Here is a 17,250-nt window from a genome sequence, read left to right as displayed (position 1 = left end):
GAACATACCTGTAACCCTGACCCTTAGTAGAACATACCTGTAACCCTGACCCTTAGTAGAACATACCTGTAACCCTGACCCTTAGTAGAACATACCTGTAACCCTGACCCTTAGTAGAACCTACCTGTAACCCTGACCCTTAGTAGAACATACCTGTAACCCTGACCCTTAGTAGAACCTACCTGTAACCCTGACCCTTAGTAGAACCTACCTGTAACCCTGACCCTTAGTAGAACATACCTGTAACCCTGACCCTTAGTAGAACATACCTGTAACCCTGACCCTTAGTAGAACCTACCTGTAACCCTGACCCTTGTGAGCTGGTTGCAAAGAGATCAGAAGTGCAAACGCACTCTCAGAGATTAAGGGCAGCCTGGGCTGGAAATCCTCAAAAGCCCAAACTGAGAAATGTTCAAGAAATATTTATTGAAGAGTTGCAGTTCCAGGTGCTGAAGGGTGGTTCAATCAAGAGCACTTACTGCTTTTGCAGATGATCTGGGTTTGGTGTCCAGCTCATAACTATGTCTGATCCAGGGGTTCTGATGCCCTTTAGCGTCTGTTAGCAACAGACATGATAGTGGTGCACATAAACTCAGTCAAGTACACATACATGTTTATAAATAAAATATCTTTTTAAAAAAAGATTTATTGTTATATTTAAGTACACTGTAGCTGTCTTCAGATGCACCAGAAGAGGGCGTCAGATCTCATTACGGGTGGTTGTGAGCCACCATGTGGATGCTGGGATTTGAACTCAGGACCTTCGGGAGAGCAATTAGTGCTCTTAACCGCTGAGCCATCTCGCCAGCCCTAAAATATCTTTTTAAAAGTTGTAATTTGCTTGTTTATTTAAAGTTCAACCAGAGAATGAAGAATGTGGGTAGGGAAAGGAAATGGTTAAAGCAGGGACAAGAGTTAAAAAATAGACTATTCAAAAGAAAAAAATTACAGTCATCAGGGTGAGCATAGATAGATAATCAGAGAGAAGCAGGGGCACCTATTTGAAGACTGGCAGTACAATTTAAGAGAAAGCTGGACAGCCAAACTGCAATTCAAATAATGTGACAATCATATTATTCTGTGAGTGAATTTATAAACTCCAGTTCTAAATCTGGGCACACATTTTCATTTGCTTCACAGTATTTCAAAAGACTTTTGTTTCTGTTGTTTTGTTTTGTTTTGTTTTGATAACAGTGTAGCCCTGACTGTCCTGCAACTTGCTCTATAGACCAGGCTGGCATCGAACTCACGCAGCTCCGTCTGCCTCTGCCTCCCGAGTGCTGGCATTAAAGGCGTGGGCCACTATCACTCAGCTACATGACTGTTCTTTACTAATCAAAATGCCATTTTCTTTGTTGAACAGTTATTTGGTACTGAGTGCTTCGGTAGAAAAGCCATGCTTTTGAGCAAGAAGTGGTGACTTTTAAAGGCCACTTCAACCACAGCGATGAATGCTTCTCCATCTGTGTTGTGGGAACAGCATTGCATGTGGTAAAGCATTTAATGTAAAAGTGCAGATAGTGTGAGTGCTGTGTTGGGTGTGCCCCTTTGGAAAGGGGTCCCAGTAATAGGGACAATGACGACTAGGGGACCAGAGGACAAACTCTCACAGGTGTGGGGTAGTTTCTCAGACTTGAGGTCTGATAACCTGGACAAATTTCGCCTTACCTTGAGTTGTAGGAGGACACGTGTCTTACCTGTGAAAGGATTCACACTAGAACAATCATACCCGAATGCATGATCTCGCCTGGCACACTCTGAACAAATGCTGTTTCTTCAACCTCCTATCCCAAAGGACCACCCTCTCAATGCTTCTTCCCAGGTTCCCATATTTGGGCCTTTCCCTAGTGATGAGGATATAACGCACCGGTCATCTTGATTTCTCGGAGAGAGCCAAAGTTTCTCCCCGAACGAAGCTCAAAGAAGAAATCCAACTCCGGTTCTGGAAAACTCCAATCCGTAGTTTTCCTCTGTCTCTGAATCTCCTGCGGTCTAGCTACAAGAGCAGTGAAGACAACGGCTGACCGGAGTCCACCGGCTCCCAGGAGGCGGGGTCAGTTCTCTGTAGCTATGGGAGCTGGAGGCTTGGGCCTCCGCGAGCAGCCTATGGGCGCCGGGACTACAAGTCCCAGCATTCCTCCTGGCACCACCGATCGCAGCTAACTGTCGGCTCTCGCGCTCACTGGCCAACTGGATGGTGGTGAGGGTTATCACTGGTTATCGAAGACCAATGACAAAGCAGAAGGGGCGGGCGCTTCCTCATCACTCACCTTGAGCTCAGAAAAGCTACCTTTAAAAGGTCGTGCGGAGCCGGGCTGTCGCAGGCAGTGAGGCTGGAACCCGAAGGTGCGGCAGCGTGTGGGAGACCGGCGCCAGTGGCCTATCGGACCTCGCTCGGGGAATTCCGGCGTCGCTGGGGGCGGGACCGGGGGCGGGGCCTGGCCTCGTTGTGGCGCGGCTCGTAATCCATTATGGCGGCCTCGGGGGTCGGTGTCTCTCCCTAAGAGGCGTCGGAGCTGGAACCGGGTGCCGGGTCCTGCGGCTGAGGACTCCTTCCGCGGCACACACCCTCACTGGCTGGAGAAGCCGGGTTCCTCGACTGAGCCCGGCATGTGACTCCTCGGCGGCGGCGGCAGGGGCCGGTGCCGGGGGAGGGGTGTCTCGGGTAGAGACCCTTGGGCTCGGGGCAGCTGAGGCGCCGGGCCTCCTCCCCTGTGGCTGGCTCCAGGTTCCGGACCGCGGGAGTCCTTCGTCCCTCCTAGCTCTGCTCTGGCTCTGGGACACCCAGAGTGGTCTCTGTTTCTCCCTACCTGGGACACCCTGTTTCCTGAGGAGGAGCGTCGCCCCCGAATAAGCCTCCCGCGCCCTGCCTGGGAAGTCGCTTTCTCACCCCCAGACCGCCTTTCGCTCGATTTCAACCCCCAAGTTTGCCACGGAGCCCCTCATTCAAATCATCTCCCTGCTGTCAAGAGATCTCCGGGGGGTCCTCCCAGATTGCTTCCACCGGCCTCCGATGTCCTGACTTCTTCCAATGTCACCTACAGCCCCATTGGTCACACTGCAGCCCAAAACTTTAATGCAAAGGAAGAGTCTGGATTGGTTTCACAGGCCTTTTAAAAAGCGGACTTAAAAGTTGCTGGTTATGCATTTCTTCTCGGCAGAGTGGAGAGCAAACTCTCGATGAGATCTGTGTGACCCGTGTCATTTTTCCGGAGAGCAGGGCAGGGAAGTGAGAGCGGCAGGAAATTTGTTACAAGATGGAGAGACAGAGATAGGGAATTGGTTGACTTCCACAGGAAAGATTGCAGAGAATATAAAAGCCGCTCAACCTTTGCATCTCGCTGGGGAGTTGAAATGACTTTCAGTACTGTTGGTCCTTTTCTGACTTTTCTGTGAATAGTTTTATCTATCTAAAGTTCCCCTCTTGCAAAGAAAGTGTTCCTCGGCTTGCAACGTAGACTTAGATTGAAGAAACTTTTGGGTAGCATTGCGGTTACATGACTTCAAACTAATTACCCTGGAAAAGAATTCCAGACTCCTGTTTACATGTGTGGACCTCAAACCCAGCTTCCCTTTCTCATGGAAGTTGTCTGTCTGTGATTGACCCAAGTTACTGACCCAAGTCGGTGGTGTGAAGTTCTGGGTATATACTGTTGCCTGCTAACCCCCACGGACCATTCTGAAAGGTCTTGAACCCTCTTCTGGAAAGGGGCGCCTATTATTGCTTTATGGGGCAGCAGCCTGGAAAAGTTCTTGGGGACCAAAGAAGGCCTAGTTTGCCCGCCCTGCATTTTATCAAAGGGGCAGGGAAGAGGGACTCATCGAGGCATGGGGGCCCACACTGCAATGTCTTTGTGGAACACGGTGAGTGCTCTCCAGGTTTCTGATCATTGTTTTTCCTTAAGCCTCAAAGAAGTTTCTGAAACAATATATGTGTCAATTCCTTCTGGGTCTCCTTAGCATTTCTTTTTTTTCTTTCTTTCTTCCTTCCTTCCTTCCCTTTTTTTTTTTTTCTACTATAGTAGCAAAAGTGGTGGAACAATTCTTTGTATAAGAAAATTGTGAATTTATTCAGTCTGCTTGAGTTGCTGTTTCTTGCCTGAATCCACTTCTGGTTCACTGTTGACACAGGGCAAGCCCTTTAACTGTTTAGGGACCAGCATTTCGTGGGGGAGGGGTTGCACTTAAGTGTCTCTGAAGCATCCAAAGTTCTTCCTGTCTGCTCTCTCTAAAGGCTGGGATTCTACCGCCTGTGTATGGATGTCTTTTATTGCTTTGTTTATGGAACACATATCTTCAAAGTGGTTTGCGCACACAAAAGTTAAGACAGAACCTAGTTGACATGCTATCTTTTTTTTTTTTTTAATATCTTCACATTTCTTTCTTTTTTTTAAAAAAAAGACTTATTTATTTATTATATGTAAGTACACTGCAGCTGTCTTCAGACACCCCAGAAGAGGGCATCAGGTCTCATTATGGATGGTTGTGAGCCACCATGTGGTTGTGGGGATTTGAACTCAGGACCTCTAGAAGAGCAGTCGGTACTCTCAACCTCTGAGCCATCTCTCCAGCCTCTGACATGCTATCTTTTGACCTTCTCAGTGATGAGCTGCACTTGAAACTTCTCATTTTGGATGTAGGTGGGAAAAGTTGAGTGTGGAAACAGTGTGCCTCCTGAACTGAGACTGGCTGTGTTGCTTTCAATAAGGAATAGCTCCGTTCTCAATGACAGCATCTTTTCTTCCTGCTTAGTTGTCTTTGACGTTTATTTATGAACCTATTTGGTTCATAATGCTGACAGCACATGTTGTGCTATTGACTAACAGTTAAGGGCTGGTTAGACTAATGTGGCAGAGGCAGCCAGGACCCAGTTAGTCAGGGTCCTGGTTGTACTGTGGCAGCCTGGGATTTCTCAGTGTACTTAATATTAAAATAGCAATCGAGCCCTCATACAGTAACCATACATAGGCAAATGTAGTGCATGCAAGGGTCTTTGAAATTCTGTCATTACTATTTAACAACAAGTGGTTGCTATAAACAGTGGTTGCTTTTGGGTGAACTTATGGGCACCTTCAATTTGATAATTGAAGTTTTCTTTTTGTAAGATTTATTTTTGTTTTATATGTATGAGTGTTTTGTGTGTGTGTGTGTGTGTGCATCACATTTGTGTCTGATACCCATGAGGTCAGAAGATGATGTTGGATCCCTCGAACTGGAGTTACAGATCATCATGAGCCACTTGTGGGGATGCTGGGAACTGAACCTGGGACTTCTAAGAGCAACACATGTGTGGTTTTTTTTGTTTGTTTGTTTGTTTTTCTCTGTATAGCCCTGGCTGTCTGGAACTCACTTTGTAGACCAGGCTGGCCTGGAATTCAGAAATCCACCTGCCTGAGTGTACACCACTACTGCCTGGCTCTGTTTCCTTTTTTTTTTTTTTCCGAGACAGGGTTTCTCTGTGTAGCCCTGGCTGTCCTGGAACTCACTTTGTAGTCCAGGCTGGCCTTGAACTCAGAAATCCACCTGCCTCTGCCTCCCAAGTGCTGGGATTAAAGGTGTGCGCCACCACCACCCGGCTCTCTGTTTACTTTTTAATTGATGTTTTATTGTCTCTGTTTGTGCCTGTTTGGGCTTGACTGCTGTGGTGTACATGAAGAAGTCAGAAGTCAACTTTGCACACTCACTCCTCTTTATGGGTGCTTCAGAAGAGGGAATCAGATCCCATTACAGATGGTTGTGAGCCACCATGTGGTTGCTGGGAATTGAACTCAGGACCTGTGGAAGAGCAGTCAGTGCTCTTAACCGCTGAGCCATCTCTCCAGCCCCCACCAGTATTCTTCTCAATCTTGGTGATTTCTAGATACTTTCTACAACAAATGTGTGTTATTTTGTGATAGAAACAGAAAGGTTTGCAATCCAGAATGGTGGCTGGAATAGGTACTTCTTTGTTGCACACTTTTTGTGGATCTGCTTACGTCTTTTTTGAACATCTGTCAGTTTCCTTAGACTTTGAGGGTTCTTGATCTCAAAGACTATGGATTTTAGTTCCAAACTGCTCTTCACCCTTCATAGACTGGTTTTTCTAGAGTTTGTTTATGTCCCAGGCCTAACACATGGTTTGGGGCCATATACGAGTTGGAAGTCAAGGCTAATGTGTGGTGGTACGTTTTGTTGGCAGTGAGTGATAAGGCAGTACTGGCAGTAGTGATTGTGATGAGAAGGAGTTGGGGTGATGGTGGTGGTGGTGGTGATGATGAATTGTCAAGGGGTAGGGAAGCAGATGGTAACATTTGCCAGGATCAGTCAGGGTGAGAAGGATTCCCTCGTATGTAAAGAGGGAAGAAATGGAATCTATGGGATTTTTTTTTATATTCCATACATTCCTTTAACATGTTAGTGGCTTGCCTAGGAAAATCCACTGTTAGGAGTATTGAAACTACTCAGAAGTAAACTTTTCCTTCTACCAATGTTGAGCACACGTGTGATAGGTAGTATTTTAATACGAGAGAAGAGAATGCAGCTTCCACCCTCCTAGGACCTTTGTTTTAGAGACCGAGGCGGACTATCTGGGACTGCAGCACGGAAGACACAGATAGACTACATTGTAGCAAGTGCTGAGCGAAAAGGAACAGAGATGCTTGGGGCATAACTGCAGGGGGGTAGAGTCTGTTGGTAGCACGTGCCTATAATTTCAGTACTGGGAGGGCTGAAACAAGAGGGGATGGAGTTCTAGGCCAGCCTGCTCTACATAATGAGACTCTGTCTTTTTTTGTTTTTGTTTTGTCTTTTGGGTTTTTTTTTTTTCTGTTTTTTGTTTGTTTGTTTTGTTTTTTAAATATTCTCAGGGGCTGGAGATGTGGCTCAGAGGCTAAGAGAGCTTATTGCTCTTCCAGAGGATGAGAGTTCAGTTCCCAGCACCCACACTGTGGCTCACAGCCATCTGTAACTCCAGATCTTCAGGAGATCCAACACAGTCTTCTGGCCTCTGCAGGTACCTCTATACATGCAACACACACACACACACACACACACACACACACATAAAAAATAAACAATCTTGGACTGGGGACATAGCTAAGACAGTACAGTATTTGCCTTGCAAGCATGAGGACCTAACTTTGAGATCCAATACCCATGTAAAAGCCAGGTGGTATCTGTCACCTGTTTGTAAGCCCAGCATTGGAGGCAGAGACAAGAAGATCTCAGGAGCTTGCTGGCTAGAAGGCTCTCCTAATCAGTGAACCCTAAGTCCTACTTAGAGACCTTGTTTCCAAAAATCATATGGAAGCTGGGAGGTGGTGGTACACGCACGCCTTTAATCCCAGCACTTAGAAGGCAGAGGCAGGCAGATCTCCAAGTTTGAGGCTAGCCTGGTCTACAGAGTAAGTTTCAGGACAGCCAGGGCTACACACACAGAGAAACCCTGTCTCAAACAAACAACAAACAAAGATGGCTAGCACTAAAGTGTGACGCCCAAGGTTGTCGTCTGGCTGCCACATGCCATGTACCCTCCTGTACATGTGCAGCCCCCCCCCCCCCCAAACATATAAATACTTTTCCTTAAACCTTGGTTTTCTTTCTCTTCCTTTCTCTTCTCTTTTCTTTCTTTCTTTCTTTCTTTCTTTCTTTCTTTCTTTCTTTCTTTCTTTCTTTCTTTCTTTCTTTCTTAATGCTTGGTGCCTGAGGAGGTCAGAAGAGGGCATTGAATCAGATCTTGGAAGTGGAATTATGAGCAGTTAGGAAGCACTATGAGGTGCTGGGATCAGACTTGGTTCTCTGTGAAAACAAGTGCTCTTAATTTCTGAGCTCTCTCTCCAGCCTTTATATCTTGTTTAGTAAGAATCGTATTACATGGACTGAGCGAGCTGCTGTCTGCTCGTGAGGAGTTGGAGTGAGTACTCAGGAAGATTGTTTCTTCTTTCCTCTGGATTCTGGGATTTTATATACCTAGCAATATTCTGGGGTGTCTTTTCCAGTGAGTATACTTTCTTTCTTTTTTATTTATTATGGCAAAATACTCATAAAAAGAACCAATTTAACTGTTCAGTTTGGTGACATTACCTATTAATAACACTATGCGATTACCATTATGCATTCTAAAGCTTTTACTATCTTGAATATGGAACCACTTACTTGTTTTTTTTTTTTTAATTTTGTTTGTTTTGGTTTTGGTTTTTTCGAGACAGGGTTTCTCTGTGTAGCTCTGGCTGTCCTGGAACTCACTTTGTAGACCAAGCTGGCCCCAAACTCAGAAATCTGCCTGCCTCTGTCTCCTGAGTGCTGGGATTAAAGGTGTAGGCCACCACGCCCAGCCACATACTTGTTAAGAACAATACTAGGCTCTGGAAAGACGCTCAGAGAATTTGGGTTCAATTCCCAGCACTCACATTGTGGCTTACAGCCATCTTTAATTCCAGTTCCAGGGGTCTAGTGCCTTTGTATAGTCTCCAAGAGCACCAGGCAGATGTACAGGAAAAACAGCATGCACAAAGTGATTCCCATTTTCCTCTCCTGTGTTGCTATACTCTCTGTCTTCTTGAATTTGCCCTTTCCCATTAGTCTAGGGTTTTCAAGGTCATCCCTGCTGTAGCAGGTATCAGGCTTTCCTTTAAATATTTGGTCATATTTCATGGCATGAATGAATACTGTATTTTTAGTTCATGTAACTTGTATACAACTTATAAAATTAGGTTATAATATAAAGAGGTAGTGACTGTCAGCTTGAGACCTGACTGTGGGGTCACTACCTCTGTGAAGCGCTGTCCTGACCATGGAGTAGAAATGATGAGCACTGTGTAGCCAGCACCTTCCTCCTGCTGGAGGAACCTGAGCTGCTTGTACTTCAGCACCCTAGAACCTTTCCCCGTGTAATGTTCCCTTGTTATCCTCCTTCTGTCCTGTCCTGTCCTGTCCTGTCCTGTCCTGTCCTGTCCTGTCCTGTTCTGTTCTGTTCTGTTCTGTTCTGTTCTGAGACAGGTCTCATGAAGCCCAGGCCTTAGAGTTCTGATCCTCCTGCCTTCATATCCCTGATGCTGGGATTACAGATGTGTGTCATCATGCCTGGTTTATGCTGTGCTGGGGATGGAACCCAAGGCTTCATGAATGCTAGGCAAACACTCTACGACATGATCCATATTCCCCATCCTTCTTGGGATCATCTCTTAATATCTATAGTGTATTCCTGATATTGATAATTTGTGTTTATCCTGTCTCCTTCCCCTCCTTCTCCCTTCTAGTCTATTCCTTGAACTTTAAAGTATGCTTGGCTAGCTTATCTGTTTTATTAATCTTTTTTTTTTTTTTTTCGTTTTTTGAGACAGGGTTTCTCTGTATAGCCCTGGCTGTCCTGGAACTCACTTTGTAGACCAGGCTGGCCTCGAACTCAGAAATCCACCTGCCTCTGCCTCCCGAGTGCTGGAATTAAAGGCGTGTGCCACCACGCCCGGCTGTTTTATTAATCTTAAAGACAAACCAACCCTTCCCCCCTCCATATAGTCAACATTTATTTTAAGGTCTAAAAACATTAAGACTAATTAGAGCAAAATGACTGTTATTGCTTTAAAAGACAAGCAAATAAATAAACCAATTTTTCTCCTTTATATGAGTATTTTGCCTGTATGTATGTTGATGTACCATATGTGTGCAGTGCCTGTGGAGGCCAAAAGAGGGCATCAGAGCCTCTGAGACTGTAACATCTGTGCTAGGACCGAACTGGGGTTCTCTGGAAAGAGCAGCCAGGGCTTGTAACTACTGAGCCACCTCTGCAGCCTCTGGCTATCTTCCCTGAAGCAACACATTCATTGACTGTTTTAGTTAGCATACAAAAGAGTGTGTTTAGGATGGCCATGCCATCTGTGTACACTGCCATCTGCTGCTCCTTGACATGTCATCTTTATTTATTTATTTAAAAAGATTTATTTATTTCATGTATGTGAGTACACTATAGCTGTCTTTAGACACACCAGGAGAGTGTATTGGATCCCATTACAGATGGTTGTGAGCCACCATGTGGTTGCTGGCAATTAAACTCAGGACCTCTGGAAGAGCATTCTGTGCTCTTAACCTCTGAGCCACCTCTCCAGCCCCTCATCTTTTTTTTTAACGTAGTCTCATTTAGTGATTTGGGGGGGGGGCTTGCATGAAAAATAGTGTCTATTCAAAGGTCACAAGGAGGTTTTGACACTTTACCTTATATTGTACTGTGCAGTTTGCCTGGAATGAATTTTGATCTTTATTGGTGAAGGGTTTTTGGTTGTTTTTTTTGTTTTTTGTTTTTTTATTTTCAGAAACACTTTTTTTTTCAAGATTTATTTATTATTATACATAAGTACACTGTAGCTGTCTTCAGACACACCAGAAGAGGGTGTCAGATCTCATTACGGGTTGTTATGAGCCACCATATGGTTGCTGGGATTTGAACTCAATACCTTTGGAAGAACAGTCAGTGCTCTTAACCACTGAGCCATCTCTCCAGCCCAGTTTTTTTTTTTTATTCCCTCCTTCCATATTTACCTCATACTTTCATTAAAAAAGAGCCCTTACCAGGGTTTGAGAGGGTGGTTCACTTTGTGTTCAGTCATGAGGACAGGAATCCATATACTCATCTGCCCTATAAATGCCAGATAGGAGCAGAAGCTCACCTGTACCCCGGCACTCAGGAGGCAGAGATAGGGTATCCCTGGGCCATGACTAGCTAGACTAGCTGAGTCCTGGAGTTCAGAGTTCAAGTGAGGGAACCTGCCTCAGTGCCTATGGCAGAGAGAGATAGAGACACCTGGTACCAACCTCTGGCCTCTACATGCACACTGCACGCACGCACCTGAGAGTACACACACACACACACACACACATGTGCAGAGAGCATCACTGCGGAGTGAATCTGATATCTGTGTTTGTAGGTCCGTCTGGGAGCTCTATGTTTCGTTAATTCACTGCCAAGTTTGTCCCATTATGCCATCTACATCACCTGTATCCCTGTAGCTTTAAAGCCAATCTTAGTTATTTGATAGAAGGAAGCATCCAGCTTTACATCCAGCTCTGGCTTGGCTTCCTCTTTTTCCTTTCCATACACATTTTAGAATCAGGTTTTTTTTTTTTTTTTTTTTTTTTTGGTTTTTCGAGACAGGGTTTCTCTGTGTAACCCTGGCTGTCCTGGAACTCACTCTGTAGACCAGGCTGGCCTCGAACTCAGGAATCCACCTGCCTCTGCCTCCCAAGTGCTGGGATTAAAGGCGTGCGCCACCACCGCCCGTTAGAATCAGTTTTATTCATTTCTAGATCCAGTTAAAGATACTCAAAGCTTTTTTTCTAGGATGGCATTGTGTTTATTGATCATTTTGATCCTGGGCCTAGTAGAGTAACATAAAGACTGGAGGAGGCCTGCTCCCTTGGTGGACGTGCAGCACCAGGTATGTTGTGGTTTCCAGCTGCTTCCATGTCCATCTTTTCCTGATCTTTGGCTTTTTAAACGTTCTGTTTTTCCTTTGAACTCAATCCTTGGTCTTGCTGATAAAAATCCTGTTTGTATAGTTTCAAGTGTCAAGAAATCTGATTCCTGCCGGGCAGTGGTGGCACATGCCTTTAATCCCAGCACTTGGGAGGCAGGGGCAGACAGAGTTCTGAGTTCGAGGCCAGCCTGGTCTACAGAGTGAGTTCCAGGACAGCCAAGGCTACACAGAGAAACCCTGTCTCAAAAAACAAAGACAAACAAAAAAATCTGATCTCCCCCCCCTTTTTTTTTTTCAGATTAGGTGTTCAGTACATGTGGAATGAGAGTTTACTTTGTGTTGGGCACTGTGTGTGTCTGATATAACAGCAGGGAACAGAAGCATCAGCTAGTGGTGGCTCTTTGTGCCTGGAAACCCCCATTGTCACCTGCTCGGGAGAGTAGTTACTGCCTGGGCTGTGTGGGCTGTGTCCCTGAGGTAGGGTCATTGTTAAGCAGAGCACACTCCCACTTGGTCCAGCAGTGCCTTTATCTCCTTTTGCTGATTAGTAAGTGCTGGTGGCTTAGTCTGACAGCTCCCAGGTTTGCCCTGATATGGTAGCTCCTCTGACCTTGAAGAACTCTCCTGACCTTCCTACCTCTGCTGCCCAGTGCTGGCCTTGCCGGCGTGCTGCTCCCAGCATGCTTCTTAAGGATGCAGTGAGGACTTTTGAAGTGAGAGGGATTGTTATTTAATGAAACACTTTATATTGTAATGTTTTGTGGTGTTTGTTTTTGGTTGGACTTTGGGCATTCTAACTCTCTGGTGATTATTATGTGATGTGAAACAAATATATCCTATTTATGTTCCTCTGATATCTAATTTTATGTGCTTAGCCAATTTTATAACTGTAAGATCACGATTTGTAATTAAAAAAGAGTATATTGTTTTACAAGTTTTATGGCAGTTTGAAATTTTATTTTAAAACTAAATTGAACTGTTTTGAATAGATATAAAGTACAGAATACAGTACAAATGTGTATCCTGAGGTGCTTGTTTCTACCTGGACCACCAGCCTTTTGTCCCAATTCTCTGCAAAGCAATCTCTGTAGTTCTTTTAAAAAATAGATATTTATTGTGTGTGTACACATGTGTGTATGTACCATAGCACGGGTGGAGATCCGAGAACATTTTGTGGGAGTTGACCTTCTTCTCTCTGTCGTGTGGGTTCCAAGTCTGGGCAACAAGCCCAGTTACCTCTTCCTTATTTATTTATATTTAACTTTTCATTCACTTTTATCTTATGAATGGGGGTGTTTTGCTTGTATCCTTGTGCACCACATGTGTGCTGTGCTGATGGAGACCAGCAGAGGACATCAGATTCCCTGGAACTGGAGTTACATCATGTGGGTGTTGGGTACTGAATCCAGGCTCTCTGCAAGAGCAGTCAGTGCTTTTAACTGCTCAGCTCTCTCTTCACTCACCTCCTGTTTTCCTTTTTCTAATGGTTTCATTGCATCTCATCACCTGGGAGTGTCCTTGTCTTTTCTGCACACAGTGCTTACAAGTGATGTTTCACAGCTGTGCTGGAGTGCTGGACTATAAGGAACATGTGCACATGTCATTTTATAGCAGTGGAGGGCTACTGATACCTAGATTAATACTAATATAGATGCTTGCTGTACTGCTAGATACTGTCCTCAGATTTTCATCCATGAAAGTTCTTGTTTAGACTTGCACCACCAGTACCATGGTGGACAGGGAGGTGGAAGTAGGGATGCAGGGTACAGGCAGGGGCCGGAGTCTGTTGCCAGAGCTTGGCAGTGGGCTGCTGTCAGGCTGTGTATTCTAACTAGTGAAGGAGAGAGTGTCTGATGTGGTTTTAGCCAGCAGCTCCTTCTCTGTGCTCCTTATTGCCTTTCTGTGTGATGGACATTTGAGCAGGAGCCTGTGCTTCTGGTTGTCTGTGACCCTCCACTGCCACTGCCTCACATCCCTTACTCCAAGGAGCTCCCTCATGTCTAAGTGACTCTGATGGACTCTCAACTCTGGCTGTCTGTGAGGATCCTCTCAGAACTAGGAAGACTTGCCTTTAGACTCCATTGCCAGGGTTTGGACAGAGACCCAAGTTTCTCCCAATTTGTATTTTAATGTAAAGGGACTCTAGTTACAAAGCTGGTTGCACAAGAGAAGAGCTGTTGCAGTAGGAGGTTGCTTTGACCAAAGGCTGCAAGCCTTTCCTTGTTTCTGAACACCCCAGGAGAATCTGGCTCAGAGCCAGCAGGGGAATCCCTTCACCCTGGGAATGGCTCTGGCTTAGAGTGAGCCTGCATCCTAAAGTGATCAAGTCTATCTGAAAGCAAGGTCTTTTATCTCCTTGTGTTGAGGTTAGCCAGCCTCAGGATGGAACGGGAACCGTGGGAAAGGCAAGGAAGGGTGGATGGGCAGTGCCCAGTTGCTGAGTCCACTCCTTCTGGACTCTGTACACGCCTTCTGAAGCCATTGACTTCAGTTCATCTGATTGCTCACGAGGTTCCAGGAAAGCAGCACACGCCAGCTGATCAGCTTCTTCTCATTCTTTTTTTTTTTTAAAGATTTATTTATTATATGTAAGTACACTGTAGCTGTCTTCAGACACTCCAGAAGAGGGCGCCAGATCTCGTTGCAGATGGTTGTGAGCCACCATGTGGTTGCTGGGATTTGAACTCTGGACCTTCGGAAGAGCAGTCGGGTGCTCTTACCCACTGAGCCATCTCACCAGCCCCTCATTCTTTTGAGAAGAAAACCAGCAGATTCCATTGATTAAATGATGCAGATAGGCTAGCAATATACATTGATTGCTATTTATAAAAACAATATTCTTTATATGTATAAATAGGTAAGTATAAATAATCACATACTGTTATTTACATTTACACTGGTCTCACTCTCAGTTGTTTTCGTGCTATGTTCACACTTGTTTCTGCTTTGAAAAACTGACAAGTTCTACTTCATGTAGCTCCACTTAACTTAGCCCTCAGTCTCTACTCCACTGACCTAACTACATCCCCAGCCTGTGCAGTTGTAACTTTGTTAAAGGTTATATGTTACTCACACTGCCTTTTGTTTGTTTGTTTGTTTGTTTGTTTGTTTGTTTGAGACAGGGTTTCTCTGTGTAGCCCTGGCTGTCCTGGAACTCACTTTGTAGACCAGGCTGGCCTCGAACCCAGAAATCTGCCTGCCTCTGCCTCCCAAGTGCTGGGATTAAAGGCGTGTGCCACCACCGCCCAGCGACACTGCCTTTTAAAATTAATTACATTTTTTATTTTTGAGAATTTCATACAAGTATACTATGAAACAATATTATTATTACCCTGTTACCCCCTCCAACTCCCACTTGTGTCCCTCATTAAATCCCAGACCACATCCCTCTGGCCTCTAAGATCTTTGTGTAATGTGTTACTGGTGTAAATATTTTGTTTCTAAAAACTGTTAGTGTGAAAGTCGCCAGACCAACATGCTCATCATTTGTTGAGGGTTTTTTTTTTTTTTTTTTTTTTTTTTTGAGACAGGATCACACCATATGTGTTAGTTTTCTATTGTAGTGATAAACACCATGACTAAAAGCAGCTTGTAGAAGAAAAAGGCTTTTTTTTAAAAAAATCTTACAGCTTGTAGTTCATCATACAGGGAAGTGAGGGCAGGAACCTGGAGGCAGGAGCTGATGCAGAGGCCATGGAGGGCGCTGCTCTTTGGTTTGCTCCCCATGGCCTGCTCAGCCTGCTTCCTTATAGAACCCAGAACTTCCGTATTAGTCAGGGTTCTCTAGAGTCACAGAACTTATGGGTAGTCTCTGTGTAGTAAGGGAATATTTTGATGTCTTACAGTCTGTAGTCTCACTCCCTAACAATGGTCAGCAGCTGTGAATGGAAGTCCAAGGATCTAGCAGTTGCTCAGTCCCAGACGGCAAGCCGGCGGAGAGAATCTTCTTTCTTCCAATGTCCTTATGTAGGTCTCCAGCAGAAGGAGTGGCACCACCACTGCCTGGCAGTGTTGTATTTTAAAAGGCTAAAGATTATTGTTGTGGAGAGATTGCTTTGTGATTAAGAGCACTTGCTGCTCGTCCAGAGGCTGGAGTTTGATTCCAAGTTCCAAGCTCACAAGCACCTGTAGCTCCAGCCCCCAGCCCCCTCTTTTCATGTTCTTAGCCACCTGCACCACATGTGTGGCCACATACAGAGGTACAAACACAGAAATTGAAAATATTAAAAATTATTGTAGCCAGGCGGTGGTGGCGCATGCCTTTAATCCCAGCACTTGGGAGGCAGAGGCAGGCAGATTTCTGGGTTCAAGGCCAGCCTGGTCTACAGAGTGAGTTCCAGGACAGCCAGGGCTATACAGAGAAACCCTGTCTCAAAAAAAAACCAACCAAACAAAAAAGCAAACAATAAAACATTGTGAGGGTTTTGCTTTATTTGTTGAGATGTGGTCTTATTTTGTGTCCCAGGCTGGCCCTGAATTCATAGAGATGAGCCTGCCTCAGTTTCCTGAATGAGTATTCTACTAAAGGTATGTGCCACCAGGCCTGGTTTTGGCTTTTTAATGGAGTGTTGCAATGGGTGGCGCAGTAACATTGTATTTGCCAGAACCTGGGCTTTTGTCTTAAAACTGCCACTTAGAAACCTGAACAAGCAAGTTTTAGTAGAGGTGTGACTGGCAGCCCAACCATCCATACAAATATAGCTTTCAACTCAACAGGAAAAAGAGATAGTTTATTCTGGAGCAAAATATGAGTGACCATGGCCTAATGAATTTATGCCATCCTAATACCATGTTCCACTGTGGTAACTTTCATAAAGTTTTTATACTGATAAAGTTCCAAGTCAAGGTATTTACCAAATCCATCAGTGGGCTGGCTCATCAGGTAGGTGGGTTTCAGCAAAGCCGGGATATCAGTGTAGGTTTCAGACGTTGCCTGTGACATTGGGGTTGATGGTACCTGGGAGTCTGTTCATACAGTCCAAAGGATTTACCCAGAGCCACCAGGATGCTGGGTCAGACACAGAGGGACAGTGAGTGACTGCTCCGGGTCTCTAGATGGCCCAAGAAAATGTAACTGTGGGCTTACACCATTCCAGTTCTCCATAGCTGAAGTCCTAATCAGCCTGGCTTGTATAGAATTCAGAGTGTCTGCATCCCAAGGAGCTGCTCTGTCGTTTGGCAGGTGCTACCTGTCTCCCTGCAATAGGGAAGTCAGATAGTGAAGTCAGATGTCCTCTGAACTCACTCCTGCTATCCACCTAGGAGCAGTGTGACTGACTACAGACACAAGGGACATGAGGCAGGGCACATCTGTGTCGCATTTCTTTGCCAGGTGGAAGGGAATGAAGCAAGGGTGAGGTCTGTGGCTCCATCTACATGGAAGGGGGAGGAAGAGAGAGACTGTAATGCTGGTGAGCCTGAGACCAGATGGCACGGCTGTGGTGACTCAGAGTTGTTTATAACCCTCCACATTATACATGGACCTGTGGTGACATGGCAGTTGCTCCTCCTGGAAACTTGAGAGAGAGAGCTTTGCTGTGTAGACCCTGACATGGGATGTTTCCTCAGGCTCGGGGAGGGCATGAGCTGTAGAGCCCTTCTTTTGTCTTGGCATGAATTTAGGGATTCTGGAGATTTCCCCCAAGACTTCCTCACGGGGTCTCTAGGCCGTCTCGCTGGCAGAGGCAGTGTATCCTCTGACTAGATAGCTGCTTTGCCTTCCCTCCAGGAATTCGTTGCTTCTTCAGGATAGCGCTATCTCATCTCTAAAGCTCTTGTTTACCACATTTCATTTTCTTCTGGC

The 17,250-nt window shown here is 45.3% G+C and overlaps 2 protein-coding genes across 2 annotated transcripts in view; both read left to right on the top strand.

Annotated features, from left to right (window-relative positions):
• The first annotated feature begins 3,029 nt into the window (after positions 1-3,029).
• Abl1 (ABL proto-oncogene 1, non-receptor tyrosine kinase) overlaps positions 3,030-17,250 on the top strand; it is a 112,116-nt gene continuing 97,895 nt past the window's right edge. Inside the window, exon 1 of the mRNA XM_021155765.3 lies at positions 3,030-3,864. Coding sequence (XP_021011424.1) covers positions 3,729-3,864 — 136 coding nt within the window. The 5' untranslated portion in view covers positions 3,030-3,728. The remainder of the gene's footprint in view (positions 3,865-17,250) is intronic.
• On the top strand, positions 3,032-3,130 carry LOC147005945 (uncharacterized). Its single transcript, XM_085835032.1, has one exon. It carries the CDS (start codon positions 3,032-3,034, stop codon positions 3,128-3,130), a length of 99 nt encoding a protein of 32 aa, XP_085691158.1.

Source organism: Mus caroli, unplaced genomic scaffold, assembly GCF_978045245.1.
Source record: "Mus caroli unplaced genomic scaffold, Mus_caroli_1 scaffold_2, whole genome shotgun sequence".
NCBI classification, from domain to species: Eukaryota; Metazoa; Chordata; class Mammalia; order Rodentia; family Muridae; genus Mus; species Mus caroli.
This window is presented reverse-complemented; position numbering and strand designations above follow the sequence as displayed.

Bases quoted from the DNA above. Each gene is read 5' to 3' on its own strand.
- LOC147005945 (XM_085835032.1), top strand. From the start codon at position 3,032: ATGTCACCTACAGCCCCATTGGTCACACTGCAGCCCAAAACTTTAATG.